Source organism: Centrocercus urophasianus, unplaced genomic scaffold (assembly GCF_019232065.1).
Source record: "Centrocercus urophasianus isolate 14NV4802_14NV808 unplaced genomic scaffold, USGS_Curo_1.0 seq_16, whole genome shotgun sequence".
NCBI classification, from domain to species: Eukaryota; Metazoa; Chordata; class Aves; order Galliformes; family Phasianidae; genus Centrocercus; species Centrocercus urophasianus.
In genome coordinates, this window is record NW_024884711.1 from 6,153,260 (window position 1) to 6,172,085 (window position 18,826).

The 18,826-nt window shown below is 42.6% G+C and overlaps 1 protein-coding gene across 4 annotated transcripts in view; it reads right to left on the reverse strand.

The window, feature by feature from the left end:
- The window catches only part of FYCO1 (FYVE and coiled-coil domain autophagy adaptor 1), a 34,212-nt gene extending 15,639 nt beyond the window's left edge, over nt 1–18,573 (reverse strand). For 3 of the 4 annotated variants that reach the window (XM_042816857.1, XM_042816855.1, XM_042816853.1), the window contains exons 1-8: nt 18,485–18,573; nt 9,971–10,150; nt 8,327–8,433; nt 7,106–7,231; nt 4,922–5,028; nt 3,917–4,060; nt 3,341–3,434; nt 62–2,692 (exon numbers count right to left, since the gene is read on the reverse strand). In XM_042816857.1, coding sequence (XP_042672791.1) covers nt 62–2,692; nt 3,341–3,434; nt 3,917–4,060; nt 4,922–5,028; nt 7,106–7,231; nt 8,327–8,433; nt 9,971–10,025 — 3,264 coding nt within the window. In that variant the 5' untranslated portion in view covers nt 10,026–10,150; nt 18,485–18,573. Of the gene's footprint in view, nt 1–61; nt 2,693–3,340; nt 3,435–3,916; nt 4,061–4,921; nt 5,029–7,105; nt 7,232–8,326; nt 8,434–9,970; nt 10,151–17,838; nt 17,975–18,484 lie in introns of those variants that run through there. The other variant, XM_042816854.1, reaches the window with a different exon arrangement.
- Between the last annotated feature and the right edge of the window lie 253 nt (nt 18,574–18,826).

Below are 18,826 nucleotides of genomic sequence, written 5' to 3' on the forward strand. Positions count from 1 at the left end.
GATGGTAAAGCAGGGGAAATCCTGCACAGCTCTTTCAGCTGTAATAATCACATTAATTTACCTTGAATTTTGTCTGATAATTTAGAATCTCTGTGCTCATTTGAAATTTTATGGCAGACAGCTCTTCTTGGCTGGTCTCTTGAAAGCTCTGTGCCTGTTTCTTTGCTGCCTCCAGTTGTGCTTGCAGACTTGGGACAGCTGAGACACATATCTGAGCCTCCTCTAGTTTCTCTTGTAGGCTCCTGTTCTCCTGTCTGAGACTAGAAATGTCATGCTTCAGTTTCTCCTGTTGCGCTGCTGCCTGTTCTTCCAATTCTTTGAGCCTCTCTTTGGCCTGGGCTAACTGCTCTTCTGCATCCACCTTCTCAGAGGACAAGGCACAAATCTGAATACCGAGTTCAGCCATATCTGTGTTGGTCCTATGGAGGAGATCTTTGTTTTCTACATTTTCCATTCTAGCAGCTTCCAAATACTGCTTAACCTTGGAGAGTTCTTCCTTTAGACTCAGCAAATTATCTTCCAGCTCAGTTTTTTGAAGGGCTACTGTCTCCTGTTCTCTTTTCAGCACTTCTTCTCTTTCTTTCCATTGCACCAGTTCTTGCACGTGGTTTCTGTTGAGGGACTCTATTTGCTCTTTCAGCTGCTGGACAAGCACTTTCTGCTCCCCCAAGACAGGTTCTTTGATTGCCAGCTCACTTTTCAACTGCTCTCTCTCATCAGTGGTCTGCTGAAGCTTGACTCGCACGTCAAGGAGTTCTGTTTGCAGTCTAGACACTTCATCTCGGTTGACCTGCAGCTGCTCTTCACTTACTGTAAGCCTGGAGGCCAGCTCTTTTGCATCTTTCTCCAGAGAAGCTGCCTGCTGTAGTTGGTGCTCTTCCATTGATTCCTTTTCTGATGTGAGGGATTCAATAAGCTTTGTCTGCTGAAGGCATGTATTTTCAACACTGAGCTTTTCTACCTCAAGAGTCTCAGCTTTCTTCCTATGTCTTTCAGCTTCTTCTCTTAGCTGCTCACATTGGCACTCCATGCCTTGTAGCTGTACTTCCTTCTCTGCAAGCTGTGACTGGAGTGACTCCTTGCTCTCCTTCAAAGTGTCCAAGCTTTTTTCTACTTGTAAACTGTGTTGTTTAGCACTCTTCAGCTGTCCTTCAAGTGAGGCATAAGATTCCTTGGTGGTCTCTTCTCTTTCCTTTAATTCTCTATAGTCTGAATGCAGAGCCTCTAATTTCTCCTCCAGAATTTGGCTTTGTCTCCTGGCATTCTGCAAATCTTCATCCAGCTGTTTATTCTGGCTTCGGAGCTTCTTCTCTTTTTCATCAACTGACACAAGGGCATCATCTATCTCACTCTGAAGCTGTTTCTCAGAGGCCCTCAGCCTGGCCACCTCGGCTTCCAGAGAATCTTTAGAGGCTTCCAGATTTTTCAGCTTCTCTTCCATCTTCTTCTTGGACTGCTGCAAATCTGCATTCTCAGTTTTCAGCTTCCTGCTCTCCTCACTCATTTCATTTACTGCAGAGTTTTGCTGCTTCATCTGATCCTCTAGCTCCTTGACTTTCTGTCTGAGATCCTCTTTCTCATACAAGAGCTTCTGCTTTTGCTCCTCAAGGCTACACACAGTCTCACTCACCTTTTTTAAATGACCCTCCTGTTGTTCAAATTTTTCTGCTTGTGACTGGGCTTTCTCCTTAAGTGCCTCTTCCATCTTACCATACTCCTCCTTGAGTTTCTCTTTTTCTTTCCTTGCCTCCTCAAGATCTTTTTCCAGTGACCCCACCTGAGCCAGCGACCCCATTACCTGGGTCTGGAGCTCAGCCATCTCCTTTTCTTTCAGGGTCAGGGCCTTCTGAAGTGCATCCATTTCCTTTTCCATGGTTTCCATGCTCCTCAGCAGCTTTTCACTCTCTTCTCTGGAATCAGCAGCAAGGCGATTATATCTGCACTCCAGTTCCTTCTGCGCCTCTTCTTTCAGCTGCAGCTGTTCTTTTGCAGTTTTCAGCTGATATGTGTGTTCATCACTGAGTATTTGCATCTCTGCCTTTTCCTTTTCTGTCTGCTGAAGCTTCTCTAATAATGCCTGTATCTGTAGGGCAGAGTCACACTGGGCCATAGCTTGCTGTCCTTTTTCCTCTAAGGCAGCATCAACTTTTGCAAGGAGGTTGAGATTCTTCTGTTCTGTGGAACTTAGCTTTGCTTTAAGCTCATCAATGCAAAGCTCCTTCATAGCAACTAAAGCCCTACAGACCTCCAACTCCTCATTCAACAGCTGCAGTTTTGAGGCATAATCCTCCTTACTGGTTGCCAACTGCGCCAGCTTTGTTGAATATTCCTTCTGCTGCTCCACGGCATTCAGTTCCAGCGATTGAAGGCATTTCTGCAGGTCATGAACAGTGCTTTGAGTGGAGTGTGAAACCTCACACTGCTTCTGTAACTCTGTGATCATCTTTGTCAGCCGGGAGTTCTCCTCACTGTAGTTATTGCTCTTCTCTTTTTCCAGCTGCAACTGTTCTTTCTGAAGGCTGACAGCTGCCTGGAGCTCCTGGTTTTCCAATTCTAGCTGGTGAATACTTCTCTGAAGTTCCTTCTGCCTTAGCTCAGCCTGGTCAAGTTCTACACGCATCTCTTCAAAGCCCTCAAAGTGTTCAGCATTTAGTGAGTTATTTGCATCAGGGCTGGAGGGAAATTCTGGAGCCTAAATAAGCAGAATGTGAAAAAAAGATTTTATAACTTGAATCAGAGCTGCATTTTTCAAAGAAAAAGACTCAAACATTCCAGAAATCAGGATGACTTAACTTTTTGCTTTTGTTTTTTGGTGATGACAAGAACACTGAGGAGGCATTGTAATAGTACGTAGCACCTTAACATCTGAACACCCAATTTTTTAAAAATTATTTCCATTTGTTAGTGTAGGGTAAGTTTGCAATGAAATTTAACCCAGAAAAAAAAAATGTAGACCTGCCAGCTTCAAGAGGAATTACACATGCTGTGTTCAAGTGATAGCAAATTCAGGCTCTTAATGCACAGTGACCTTCTGTGCTGGATTCATAAAACTACAAGTCATCAACTTATAGGAGAAAAGGTATGTTTTCACATAAAATGAATGAAAACATACCTATCTTTATGTTGCCTTCTGAATGTATTTTTTTCATCTACAAGATTGGCATGCATTTGAATCAGCTACTGGACTGATTTTAATTGGCTTTTATTTAAAGTACTCTTTATTTAAAGTACTGTAGATTACCATTATGAGCCATAATTATCATAAAACCTCCAATCTCTTTGGAATAATGCCATTATTTAAAGATTTCCTTCGCCACACATTTACTTGTATTTTGCTTACCTGCAAGTAATTGCTCACTAAGCTGCTCATGCTGGAACTGCGACTTGGGGGCTTCCATAAGTATGCTGAAGATCCAAGTGAGGACAGCGTCCTCCTGTTGATCACACGGAGATACAATATATAAGAGAAGACTACAGACATCATATGTACACATCTTTCTACTGCTGTGTGTAGGACTTGTCTAGTTATAACTACCACTCACAACTGTGCCTGTTGTCTGGGCTAAAAACCACTGAAGCTGATGGAAAACAAAACAGGAATGTCGAAAGCACCTACAAAGGATTACGAGGTTGGAGCTGTGGCTTTTCATATTCACATGAATCAGTGCAACTTAGCTTTGTGAAACTGTACTACAGTGTGGTGGATGCTCAACCAGATGGTGGCAGCATGCAGCCCCAGAAAACTTCCACTAATAGGCATGAATCTAGATTAAATCTACAAGTTTTTATACTTTCCTCTGGTCTGGAAAAAATACCAGTTTGGTCATTGACTAATTACACAGAGAAAGCATATACCTGCTCCAACACATCTTTCCTACATTTAAAAGCAGAAGATGACAATGTGTTGTTATCTTACCTGGCAAATGCTGGCCAAGCAGCATCTAAATCATAGCCTCGTGATGCCAAGTCAAACTGAACATCAGTGAGCTCATAGAGTTGACCCACAATGTCAGAACTCATTTTGGGATTCAGAAATGGGCTTCGTGCATAGTACCAGTCACTTGAAAACAAACACAAAAAAACAGAAGTAGTATTTATTCATACATAAAAAAGAAGCAGCAGTTTCACTTGCAAAAAAAACCAAAAACACAACAAAAACAAAAACATCATTATTCACTCTTACCCAGAAAAAAACTGGCATGATACTTTAAGTATAAACTGAAAGTAATCCTGTGGTACAAATGAAACCAAACAGATTGAATGAAGCTCACAGAAATATCATTAAAGGACTCCCTGTACAAAACATTTTTTGCTCTAGTGCTTGGGCAAAACAATGACAAGACAAAATACTTACTATACAATGGATAATCACACTAAATACATAAAGCACACACAATATGTCAAGGATAAAGGACAGAAAACAGCTTACAAAGTTAAATACACTGTACAATGAGATGGCTTTTTCTAAAAGCCTTGCAAGTGTCCCTTCCAATTAACTATAAGTTGTCTTTGGTGTTTGTTGGCTGGAGCAAGCTGCTCCTCTGTCTGACAAGCCAGGAATATGTGCAAATGCTTCCTGAAGCTTTGTGCAACACTAGCAAATTAATCCTCCCTTATACAGTACAGAAGATCCAGCCAGGGATCTTCAATGCTTATAAAAATGTCATCTTCAAAGCCCACATATGATGCATCTACACCATCCACTTTACAAGCATTCAGTTGTAACAACTTTCAGTATTTACCAGTCTAAGATAAGTATGAGCCAGTGACCCAGGCTAGAAGGTCTATTATCCTGTGTATCCTATTACCAGTCCTGTAAGCTAACCATTTGGAAAGGTTTCAATTTCTCTCAGTAGCTGCCTGGTCATGTTGCTCGTTCACAGTGAGCAGTTATCAGTTAGCAAGCTACTCTTCTGTTCACCTGGTCACCTTGGTGTTCATAAAACACTGCTGTAAGGTATCTGCAAGCCTTTGATGAACGAGGGAGTAACGCAGAAATGCTCTTCCTTTCCCAAGAGATGTTCGCAGCTGGAAGAGAGAAACCACAGAGAAAAACACCTGAATATTGGTTGCAATCATGTAGGGAGGCATGATGAAGACAGTCTACATACATACATACATACATACATACTCAAAAAAGACACAACAAGCCACTAGTTGTGAAGGAAGTAACAAGAAGTGCCACTGATAGATACATTCTCCCAGTACTGTCATTGGGACAAATCTTTTTTGAATGACAGATTTATAACTGCAATCAGCAGTTGTCCATTTTATAATGTCAAAACATCACAAGAGCAACAAAATCTTCTAACATTCCAAGTACATGAATACAGACTATGCTAAGGGCAATTCCTGATATAAGGCAAAATCTGAGTGTGTGTACCACATCTGGAAGTGACTGCTCAAGTAATTTAAGGTGTGTATGGCCACAGCTGGAAGAGCCTTAGAGCCAGTCTAGCCATAGAACCAAGATGCATATACCCATGGATACAATAACCTCCCAAATGCACAAATTCTTTATTAACACTTAGCCCTTAAATTGATAAGATCTGATTTGTCAGACCAAGAGCATCTGTATTCAGTGAATCTCTTAAGAAGAATTAAAAAAACCCAACAAAAACAAAACTAAACCCCAACACCAGAAGCCATTGGAAGAATACTTTTCTTATTCCCATTGGTTTATCAATTTGAACAGCAATTATTTTTTAGGCATGGAAATACCAGAGTGAATGCACATGATCAGAGAAAAAGAGGAGGCTGAGGAGAAGCTGGTCAAAGATCGTTTAGGCAAAATCAATGCCTGGAGAGAAGGCTGAGATGGGATCTCATCACTGATTATAAATACCAAAAGTGCAGCAGTCAAATTGATGGGAGTAGACTTTTTTGGATGGTGTGCAATAATAAAACAAGAGGCAACACGCAGAAACTGGAACACTTCCCCTTCCATACAAACACAAGGAAGAACTTCTTTAACATGAGAGTGACAGAGCTCTGGAACAGGCTGCCCAGACAGGCTGTGGAGTCTCTTTCTCGAGGGATATTCAAGATCCATCTGGACACACTGCTGTGCAATGTACTGTAGGTGACATCGTTTAGCAGGGGGTTGGACTTAGCAGGAGGTTTTCTAGAGGTCCCTTCCAATCCCTACAACTCTGTGACTCTGTGAGAAATAAGAAATGCAGGGAATACAAAGCCTGCCTCTGCTGCAGTACTATGGCTCTCTTTCATATGACTCAAGATAACATTATTTGGAGATGATGCTGTGGTGGAATTGTTGAGAGAATTGGTAAACATGTTGTGAATAGTAACTTGCTAATACAAGTTAGCACTGCTTACAGATAAAAGAACTGAGTGTCAGGACAGGGCTGCACCACCACTTCTTTTCCCCAGAAGGAAAGTTCTCTCTCAAACGATTCTAAAGACAGAATCAGCATAGAAAGCTTCTCACAGCATTTATTTCAGCCAATGATTGAGCTGACGATGTAATGTGGCTGTTAGAAAATTACACTTTTATTACTACTTCTAATAAAGATAAAAGTTTTTGTCTTGTTCCTGTGAGCTTTCTCAAAGAAATAATGCCAACAATCCTGAGCCATTGTATCATGATTTTTGACATAAAGGAAGAAAATTGAGTCAGAAGATGAAACTCCGCTCTCAGTCATTTCTCTTTAACTCTGCTGACCAACTGAGAAAGTCTTAAGAATGTTCAAACATGGTGGTTCTTCTCTCTTACACTTAGACTAAAGTCCTTTCTTAAAGTATACTGAAGATACAGGCTCTACCCTTGGCTTATTGTTCATTCATTTTTAGAGAAAATGACACTTATTTAATGAAAAGGCATGGCACAACCAGACACAAATAGAACTATTCATTTGTGTAAGTGGTCTTCAAAATAAATAAAAGATTATCTAATTCTACAAACTATGGTACTCTACCAAAAAGATGTAACCTTGCATTTTTATACTTTACCTGAGAACTTTAAAAAAAAAAAAGAAGTGCAAATATTTTATCCTATGTTAAAAGCAGTAAATTTTATTTCTCTGCTTTCTGCAAAGACACACCAAAACACAAAGCATGGATTGTGATGATTAACTGACGCACTTACTTCCGTGATAGACTTGACAAAGCGAATTCCATCGTTAGCTCCTTTGACTTTTGCCAGACAGTCACAGAAATAATCCCAGTAGTCTTTTCTGTTCCCCAGCAATGTGCTTTTTTCTTTCTGGTCAAACTTAAGCAAGGAAAACAAAAAGCAATGAACAAAACTTAAACATAAATATACTTACATATATTTACTGTGGAAATCCACTCCTTTCTGACCAATATCTGTGTTCAGAGCTCCTTTTCAGCTTTAGACAATGTATTCAGAAAGTACAGTAACACTGTACTGCACTGATATAATCCAGTGGCTACTAAACATGCTTTACAGACAGTAACAAACAGTAAAGTTCTTGATTAAGTTTAAATACAAATGGCCATTAAAAATTGTTCAAATTAAGTTTAGCAGCAGTTTTAGGAGGTATTCAAGGGCAAGGAAATGACAGTCGGTTGCTGAGAACCCTTCAATCAAGTGTGGCAATACAACACATGCACCTACCTGAACAGGCTGTGAAACCACACTCAGAGCAGTGATGTGGTGAGGGTACAGACCACAGCTTGGAGCATTTGAATCCCAAGGGTTTTCTTCAGCACCTGCTGAAGCCTCTCAACCCAATTAGAACTACCTTGCCTAGATCAAGGCTAGATTAGCATGGCTGTGTTTGTGTCAGTGGCACGATTACAGTGTATGTGTACACAGACCGTGCTAACTTAATTTCATCTTGCCCAGCAATGTCCCCTTTTACTGACATTTTAGCCCAAAAGCAGCATTTCAGATTAAAAATCAGCCTTTGGCATTAACAGTTGCATACAATAAAAATGAATTTCTGCAATGAAATTGCTAAAAATGCTGTAAATTACTCATGCCACTGTATTTGCATTATTGGCTGTCTACTACTATTTATTTTGCTGTTGTCAAGATGTCATTACTACAATTTTTTCATGATAATTTAGAAGCGTACATCTTCAAAATCAAGCTCAAATCCTTCAGATCAATAGAAAAATGCTTTATATTCTTCAATCAGCCTGTCAGCATTACCTTTTGATTACAATTATTTGCTCTCACTCAAAATATATACAATAAGCTGCACATGTCAGGCAGTCCTGAAAAAAGACTCAAATGGAAACTTGTGATCATTTCAGTTAAACCCTAAGTACTAACGAGGCAACAACAGAAAATAAGGCCTCACTTTGATGTTGATTATAAATGACACATATCACTTTTTACCTGTAGAAGATATTCAAGCTTGTAGGAGAATTTTTGCAAGTTGACACTGTCATCTGTGATTGGTTCCCCTCCTTCTTTAAATTCTTTACTTAATTCAGCCACAGCATCTTTAAAACAAGACACCAAAATGATTAACTAATGTAAGAAATATATAACAGTGAATTCATAGGGAAGTGAGTAAATAGGTTTTTCGCCTGGATATCATGCACGTGTATTTAGTTTCAGCTCAGACGTCTTAATCACAGTGCAAAAAGCTTGCTGATGTGCTTGCAATTTAATACCAAACATAACAAAAACTAGAGCTCAGGTTTTGTCAGTCTGGCACACTGACTTACTATTTTATTCTTAAAAAGAGCAAAACCTCTTCCTTACACTTACCAAAGAAGCGCTATCAGATAACTGCTAACTGGTTGTTCAGCAGAAGAAGGAAATACATTTTCACTGTCTCATGTGCACGTTAAGGTTCGGCTATTGCCACATGCCAACAGAATTCTGATTAGAAACAACAAAGCATGTAATCTGCTAAAGGGGATCAGTAAAACGAGAACAGTTGTTCAGTCAGCACATTTATCTTCTCCATGCAATATTCAGGAAGGTTCAGCTTGTGCTGCTTACAAAACACAAATGGGAAAAGAACGTACATAAAAATAAGCATGCAGCAACTCCCTTCACCTAAAACCTACTCCCATGGGAGGGTGAGGAAACCTCAAGTCAAAGCAAATTGCCGTGTCCTTGGATGCTCTATTCCCCAAAGTGTTCACTTCTCAGCAACAGAAATTACTGATTCTGAATGTGCAGTCCACATGACTTTGTACTCCTTTTGGATGCCTGACTGAGCCTTGGCACCCAATCCCATTAAATCCACTTTGCAAATTAAAATTTATTGTTGTTAGCAAGCATGTAGATCTCCTTTTTATGCTACAGGAAGATCCGGATTCCAAGCTTTGGTGCATGTTACACCTTATTTTTAATACATAGGAAAAAGAAAAATACTCAGATCTCAGTATAGGCAGCTGATTGAGACAGAGACAGAGCAGAAAAATGGTTATGGATCTGCTGCCAATTTTGCCCATAGAAGAGCTGTAGAAAAATGAGGTTGGCTGCTGCTAGTAGAGGACAAGGCGAATGCACAGAAAGCATGTAGCTCTAGCTACATGGAGCAGATCCAGCTGTGCAATACTCTCCCTCTGGATCTCCATTCCCACCTTGGGCTGCCCTTCTTGTTTTTTAGCCCTCACATACGAGGAGCAACTCAACACCAGCTTTCCACCAAGGGACGGCATAAAAATCAGACCTCCTTTTCATTCTCACATGAAGTCTTATAACTTAGCTCTACTCATGCAAACATGCTCTAGCTCACACCACACAACAGAATAATTTTAATTTCACTCCGCAAACTTTTTTTTTTTTTTGTAATTGTAAGGCTTATTTATAAGCTTGTTTATTTAAATATGCAGAACTCCAGAATTTAGGATTTTGAAAACGGTACAGCACCTCTCTTACAAAACATCAGTCACAACTATAATGAGCACCTAGCAAACCATGACTGCGCTGCTGCAACTGCTGCACAGAAGCACTATGCAATCAAAAACACAGCTGCTCTGTTACCTAAAACACGGAGGATGTTTCACTATGTCAGTATACCTTGCAAGTCCCTGATAATTCGCTGCAGTTGGCTTTCACCAGTAGCTGCCTCCATCTTGAAAACCAAAAGGGCTCCCCTTCTGGGCTGTTAATCTTTTCTTCCATCTAGATAACAAAGTTCATATTCTTGATGATCATTGGGGCTGATGACGATTATTCTTCTCTGTGACACCTGCAATTCTGTAAAAAATGCAAGACTTTATCACCTCAAATGACCAGAACAAAGATGCTTTGGAATTTAAATCCCATTTAGGAATACATTCTCAGAGTGTCAACTGTTTTTCAGGAACCTCCTCTCTATTTCTTTCTAGATTTCACTTTCCTTTTCAGTTATTTCTGTTTCCATCTTTCAAAACTACTGAGCAAACCTCAGAGAGCAGTTTTCTCTCGTTGGAGTTACAACACAGTCCTATAGCTCAGATCAGGCTGGCATTTCACACAACTGATCTCGTGACCCTGAGGAAGGTTCTGATGACACGGGACTTTCCCTGCAAAAATCCTCTGCCTGACCTTCCCTACAGCCTGCAGAATTAGAAGACACAACACCACTGCCACACCAGGGATGCAGAGCAGGCACAGATCAAGGTGTCCAAAAATGATCCATCATGATCTTCTGGCACCGCAGGATGTGTTTTTTACTAATCAGAGCTACTACTTGGGACTGGTTCTATCAGGAGAAACAACCCTCATCCCTGCCTCAGAACCCACTGTTCCCGACATGTGTAAGAGGATACCACTTTATTTTAAGCTCTGCTGCAGCATCCCTGGCTGGATAAAGATACCTTATGCATTAGGACATCCACTTCCCTTGTTCAAAACAATGATGAGTAAGTTATACCTAGCACTTGTAGAGAAATTTCATTATTTAAAATAAATGAATTAAAAATCAACTAAAAGCCTCAGGCACTTTAGTAAAATAACCGTGCCTGGTTACCCAACTTTTCAAACACTCACGGGAACAATCATTCCAAAAAGCCACGGGGGTCTTACCAAGTATCATGCCTTCATAAGTTGTTCAGAATCCTACCTGCAATGGTACTGCCAAATTTTCAAGCGAGCACAACATCAGGAGTACTGAACCTTTAGAAAAATTGCAGGTAAACTTCTGTGGCTTTATTAGCATTCAAACTGAGCTACAATGAAATTAAGTTGCAAATAAAAGCTGACAAGCTTTTGAAATATGAATGTGATTACATCAAGTGATCCTACTTCATTTCTCATCTCTTTCCTTCACTTCCAAATTAACTACACTGGCAGTGCTCGAGCAGGTGTCTGAATGGATCAGAAAAGAAACATCTTTCTGTGCTACATAAAATGGTGCTGTTTGGAAATGACTGCATTCTTTTCTTTTTGATGCAAGGTAGAAGTGGCTCATAGCAAACCTTAAAGCCAACCCTGACAGAAGGTAGAAACCTTCAAAATACCATGTTCTTCCATGTGCAATCTAAACAGGACACTAAAACCAATCTTATCATATATACAATATTTCTATCTTGGTTCTACTTAGAGATCATGTAAAGTGTGCAATTTCCTGGCAACCTGCTGAGTTTAGATAGCAATGAAAAAAGGCAAGAATAACAAATCCAGTGAGTCAACATTTCCTCTTCCAATATCAGCCATATCTGTCCAGTCTGACAACTGTTACAGAAAGGAGCGTAAGTAAGAAGAAAAGACTGCAATGTGGGTGATGGCAAACCAAAAGGTATGGCCAAACCAAATGCTCTCCATCATGAAACGGGGGAAAAGAGCAAGGGCAAGAAGGAGGATCTAGCTCGTCCTTCGTGAGGGCATTTTTCAGCCTGGGCTATTACACAAGGAGAATGTGCCAACACTTTTCTAACTGCCTTCTTCTCTGTTAAACAGGGAGAAAGGTGCACTCCTACCCATGGTCCTTCAGAGATGTGCTTAGAAAACAACACATTCCACAGAAGGGTGCAGAGTTCTCACCTCCCATCAGCAAGGAAAGCTGACAATGTACCTTAACTTGTTTCCTGAGGCTTCAAAATAGGAAGAGCATCTGTAAATACCTGATCTAGTCCTTTCTGATCACAGAACACTTTGCCCAGAATTGTTTAGGGCATAACCCTGTGGTCATTATCTCAGAGGACCAAGCATTTCCTATTCTATTTTTGTATGTCAGTAATTATCTGCCCCGTCAGAGCAGCATAATATATGTGTGAGGCACAAGTGACTTGCTTAGGTTCAAAAGCTTTTTAGGTGATGTATCACAACCTCTTACATAACAGCATCTGACTAAGGCCAAGGGCATTAACTTGCAGAACAGTGTAAAGGACTCAGAGGAGCTGCACCACGGAGCAGACACAGAGTATGGCAGGGAAGGGAAGGCACGTCACTGGTCCCCTGGGCTGTGCCTGCTGATATCTGAGGATGGTTATTCCGTCTCCTGTGGGCTTAAGCATCCGTGTGGAGGTAACAATCTTCTTTGCAGAGGAGGATGTCCTGGAGATTAAGGAAAGAAGCAGAAAGGAAACAACCCACTCACAGGAAAAGATTTAGCTGAAGGGGAGAGGGACACAGAAGAAGCCACAAGCAAAACTTAATGACCATAATTAAATTGCGTAGTGGTGTATAGCTAGTGTGACCTACTTTTATTCTGATTTCATGAAATCTCTCCTAGTATTACTGTGGGCATGTCTACAACTCCAGAAGCTACATTTTTTTGAATTTTTTTTGAATTCACTGGTCACTTTTATTCACCCTTGACATCAGATAGCAGTCTTCAAAATATTACTCATCTCCATGTGCACTCCAACCAAGAGGCTGGGAGGAACTGAGTAAGCACAGTTTCTCTTCCCTGGCTAAGAGGCTGCCTGTTACTTTGGTTACAGCCTGACGTCAGAGAATCCCTACCTCAGTTGAGTGTATTTTCAGCATACACCAAGAGCAGAGCTAACATGAAGGTCCTAGGGTAATCTAGATTAAAAGTACATCAAATCTGCAAGACAAATTCATTGGAAACCAAACTCTACTACTTCCAACTTCTCAGGGAAATGCTAACTAATTATTCTGATCTAGCCATTCCAAACAAGGACCCTTCATCACATCTCCCTTACAGAGATTGTCCTTACAGAGATCACAAGACCTTCAGTTATCTGGTGTCTGCAATTCTATACCTGTTACTCAGAAATACTGTATGAAACAAAACAGGGAAGTGCTGACACTGAGCCAAATCCTATGCCCATGAGTCACGTTAATTTTAACTGTGTTATTCCCTTGTGTAATGCGTGCAGAAAAGCAGATACTGAACAATGATTGTGGGATTATATTCCAATGCTTCTGAAATATAACAGAGGAAAACAAACTACACGCAATGGCTATGAGATACACAGGTTAAAGAACACAGCACAGAAATATCACAAAGACAAGGGAAGAACTGGGAAAAGAAAGTCTACCTCTCAAGACAGCAATGCCACTGATTTAAGTTAGTAATTTCATTCCAGTAATTGCCTGGAAAAAATATTTTGACGTTGCAAGAAATATGGAGTCCCAGTGGATTTCACTGTAGCTGAGCTGCTAGCTTCTCATTTGGTACCACACAGGCACCTGCATGTCCATTACGCTGAAGAACTGTTTGCAGCAAAGAAGAGTCTGAGGTGAACTGCAAAACAGGCAGCATGACTGTGCTCTCAAGCACACATAAATGCAACTCTGCTGGGAAGCTCAACCCTTTGTGCTTTAGTACCACATAAAGATACATGGCTGCTAAAAAGGCATGCTGGACTACATTGGATCAGATGACTAAAAGCAAAAGGCAGGCAGAGCCTGAATGCCAGCTGAAGTTTCTGAGTTTTGAAATTAGGTTCCATTCTGAGAAGTGAAATTCTAAGTGAATCTTCCCCCTTCATTTTCTACACCAACGAACCTTCACCTTTCAGTTAGAAAAACATGGTTTTTAGACTATATATATATTTTTTTTTACTTCTTCTAGTACTACAAGCAGGTTGTTGGAGAATACACTGCAAACCTATGCTGGATTCCCACTGCCACCAACATGAAAACCTTGTTCTGAAGTGTTTGGACATATAAACATACAGTAGTAACAAGCATCTTGCAGGAAATGCACATCCAGAAAAAAAAGTCAGAGTATCAAAGTATAGCAGAAAAGAGGTGAAAATGATGAGGTGAAATGCACAAAAACACTCATATTTTGTAAATGCATCGTTGAAAAGTAGACAGGGTTCCTTACATTAAAGCCCAATTGTGGGTAAGCCATTGCACTCCACAGATATTTTCAGTTCACAACTCAAATTAATGGCATTCCTAAAATACTGTTCGCTGTCAGAACAGCCAACAGTGAGTCAGTTAAGATATGTATGATCTCTGTGCAAACTTCACCATGCTATGGACAACTGGCCTGCATTCTCTATTTTACTCATTGTATTTCAGAATGGTTCTTAGAAAACAAACAAACAAACAACACATCTGGGTTTACCAGTAGCATTAAAAACTCCGTGAGACAGTAAACTTTAACCCTTAGTAAGGAAAGCCAGTAACTATAGCAACTTCTTTTAACACTGCACCTACCAAATCAGGCCTCAAAGGCTTAATGTAGCCCTGTCTAAAACATCACACCAAATGGACAAACAGGACGGATGTGTTAGGCCAGGGACACAGTTTCCTAATGTGGAGACTACAGTGTATTGCCTCACATTGGTAACTGTTGAACAGTGTGAATCCAAATGACTGCTTTCAGCAGCTACAAAACAAGGATGTGTTTGTGTTTATCTCACAAAGACAACCTTGTTTCATGACGGGAGAAACTGGCTTTTGAGGAAGCAGTCAGTTCATAAAGAGAAGAGTGCTCCTCTGATAACAGGAATTGCTCTTGTATCGCTCTCAACAACTCATTTCTCCCTAAGGCATGCCACATCTCATCCCATGTCAGGAAAGCTATGCCACTGCTTACGAGCACCCCTAAATAAACCATACCCACAGAATCACAGAATCATCCGGGTTGGAAGGGACCTCAAGGATCATGTAGTTCCAACGCCCCTGCCATACCCCCACCCTACCCATACCATGGCCTCTCCTCAGCTGCTCCAAACCTATTTCATTGGGAAATACATCCCTCCCACCTCAGCTGGTGAGCTGAAAAGACAAGTACAATTCAAAAGTGAAAAGATTTTTCCCCCTTTACAGTCACATTCTTCCAAGCCACTCTTCCTCCCCATAACTCGCCCAACTACTGAGATCTCTCTCACACATTCTTCAAGCCAGGCACCACATGCTCAGATGCTATTCAGGGGAGCATCACAAAGTTACCTGTAGAATTAGGAAGAGGACTTCCAGCTGCAGAGGAGTGCTAGTGATTCATGACGCTTAACTTGCTCACCATATAAGCCTGGAGCCTTCCAAAAACCTCATTTTCAAGTCACCAAAGTTGGTCTCTGAGAAACGGATACCATATTAACATCCTGAGCAAGCCTGGCCTAACCATTATGTCTAAGGCACCTCTCAGACTTTAGCAGTGTTAAAAACAGCAACGATCACATCACAACTCTGAACTGCCTCCATTCAAATGGGGGCTTGGCTCAGCAGGATTTTTTACCTCGGTATCTACTGCTCCACGCTGTGCCTCCAAGCAGAGATTTCAGACGCACTTAAAAAGGCTGCCTCCAACTAATAGCTCTGGGAAGCGTGGCAGCTGGATGTTGAGAACAGCCCACATGTAGCACTCTATCTGTCCTCCATCCCATCAACAGGAGCAGTAGCTCCTTAGGGCAACTCCTCACCTATGTAGTTCCCAGAGAATGAGCAACAAGCAATGCTAAAAATTACAGGCTTTGGACACGCAAATGCAGATCAAACAGGAGGCAAGCACATCAAGCGAAAACTAGGCTACGACAACTGAGGCTGACTGGCTGCTGGGTGAATCATGCCACCCTTGGGCCAATAGCAAAGATTCCTGCCTTCTTTCCTCTGCAGCAGGAAAACACTGAGCATTTCCTCTCTACTCATTTTCTTCAGTCTCCCAGTGGTCATCATTCCGGGGGAGAAGGAGGAACTGCAGTTTTGAATCCCAAAGACTTAGGAAGCCTTTGGAAGAGAAATCTGTAGAATACTGCAACCATCACACCTGCTGGGAACAGGCAGGCTGACAGATGCCGAGCCCAGAGATGTCAAGTTATTCGAGGAGAGACTGATCCAACCTGTTTACTTTCAAAATCTACACTGGCTCGCAGCAGTAGGGAGACCTTTTGCGTGTCCATCCTCCTTCCCAGTAGGAAATTAAATGTCATGGTGGACACACGCGCAGGTTAACAAACATCTCTGCTTAGGTCACTATTCCATCAGCAACTGAACAACACTGTGATGGACAAAAATATCAAATTAACAAGAGCGTATAACAGTAAATGCGCTGTGCAGGTTTCACGGGGTTTCCGTGCATTGTGAGGCTGAGAGCGTGCATGTAATTTTCCATTCCTTCTATCAGTGTTACAAAATGTGAAGCCTTCTGAATACATCTGAACAACAAACTTCAAATTACTACTAGTATGTCCAACACTGTTGGACACAAGCAACCATCAGTCTCTGGAGAAATTGGAATTGCTACAGAAAAACATGAAAAGAAAACAGACTAGATTCAAACTGCTATATATATATATATATATATTCGCATTGGCAAAACCAAACAAATATAAACATGGTGTGTAAAGATACAAAAATAATAATATGCAATAGTAAAACCACTTAGGGTTCTTACAATTCTCTCTGGTTCAATAATCTAAACAATACCTAAAAAATACCAGAGGGCTCAGTGTTCATTCCATGAAGGGGTAACCATAATTTCCAAAGCAAAACAAATAACAATCCAAGCTATAAATAATTTTCAGCACTGCTTTTCCTTCAGTCCAATTTGATATTTTCTGTAATTTTACAAACACTCCTTAAAATGTATTTTCAATAGTTTTCTCTCCCCTGAGGTCTCAATCTCTCCCTGACCAAGTCTTAGCAGAGCCTGGCTTACAGGGCATGAAGACAAATTCCCGTTCCTTTTATGTAATGGTCTGACAGCAGAGAGAGGAACTGCAAATATAATACACTCTTTCATTATTGTCAGGTGCTGTACAAAAGAGGCTCCTGTGCAAAAGAAAATCAGGCTTCAAAACGAACTGGCCCTTGAGAAGAAGTAGTGAAACCATGTTCACACAAAACACTGCTGAATATATGTACTAGGACAGGAAAGAAAAGGAAAACCAGCTTGCATGTTTTCCACCACAGCTAACGTAGATACAACTTTTGAACAGCAGTGCAGCCTGTTTTCTAAACGCTAATGTTTGGAAACATTGTTTGGAACATCTGGAACGTCTTCTCAATTTAAGCACACCCACAAGGATCTTTGGAAGACGTGAAGAAATTAACGTCTTTCACACAATATCTGGAATGTACAACATGCACTGTTGTTGGAAGACAACGTGTTTTCTTGCTGCGCTCCTGCTACATAACATCAGAACTGAAAACAAGCAAAACACCAACAGAAGACATGCCATGTTACTGACAAGAACGAGTCCAGGCTGTACCCTGGATGTTTAACTGCAGTCTGCCTCCACCAGAGCTGAATAAAACCAAACAGCCACTTTCACTATTTAGAATGTGAAGGCAGAACGCCTGCTGCTCTTTCTCCTTTGTTTACACTTGGGAAGCAACTCGGTGCACAGGGAGGCAGAGGGGGAGCGTGGCAGCTACGGCCGACCAACTCCGCACGCCAAACAAACCTTTGCGCCGGCAAAAACCAGCCGACAGCCCGCACACAAACAGGCAGGGCCCCACGTTCCTCGGCCGTCAGCTGGGGCAGCAGCGTGCCCACCAGCCCGCAAGCTGCACAGCCTTTCTGCGCACTGACTCACCGGGCGCTCACGCCTTTCGCCAAAGCCTCGCTTATTCTCCTCGCCGCCTGTTGCACAACGTACAGGGAGGAGGGCCGGCTGCGATCCTGGCACCTGGTCTGGAGACAGACCCGTCCGGCAAAAGCGCCCCTGTCATCCGACAGAGATTTGCCGACACAAGGGCGAGTGGGATTAGGGCCGGGCAAATATTTGCGTGTCAGCACTGCGCACCCGGTGAGGCACCGCGCAGGCCGGTGTTTGGTTTCTATCCTGGCCCCGTGACTCTGCTCCTCCGGGAGCAGCAGTGCCCGGCCAGGGGAACGGCAGGGCCTGCTTGGGGGTGGCATTTAGGGGCGACGAGACGGAGCTGTTTACTCTGGAACGGAATCACGGCTCGGGGGGTGCGGCGACGGCACCCCGGGCAGCCGGGCCAGGCCGCGGTCCCCGCCCGTACCGGGCCTCTCCGACGGCGCCGGCCCAGCCGCCCTACACTCTCCCCGCCCCGGGGGCCCGCAGTACGGATCCCCCATCTCCGCGGCTCCTCCCCCCGAAGCCGGGCCGCAGCCGCAACAAGTGGGAACCGCCGAACTTCCTTCCCCCTCCCCGCGGCCGCCGCCTCTCCCCCGCAGCCCCCCGCGCTCCCCCGGGCGGGCAGTCCCGCCGGTACCTGCGCGGCGGCCGCCATGTCGCAGCTGGGCGCTGCGGGTCGCTCCGGTGCCGCCGGCCGCCTACAGCTCCCGTGAGGCCGGTGCGGTGCCTCCCCGGCGGGAGGACAGGCTGGGCCGGGCCGGGCCGGGCCGGGAGGCGGCCTGGGGGAGGTGACGGCGTGAAAATAAAGGGGGGAAGATGTATTTGGGAATAAAATCGCTGCTCTCCCGTCGAGTTGAGGAGTTGGGGTGGTTTTAGGGGTTTGTTTCTTGTACCCTGTTACCCTGTTCTTGGTGTTACACTGTGTCGCCCATCAGGAAATATAATTTGTTCATATAGTGCCCACTATCACTTCCAATAC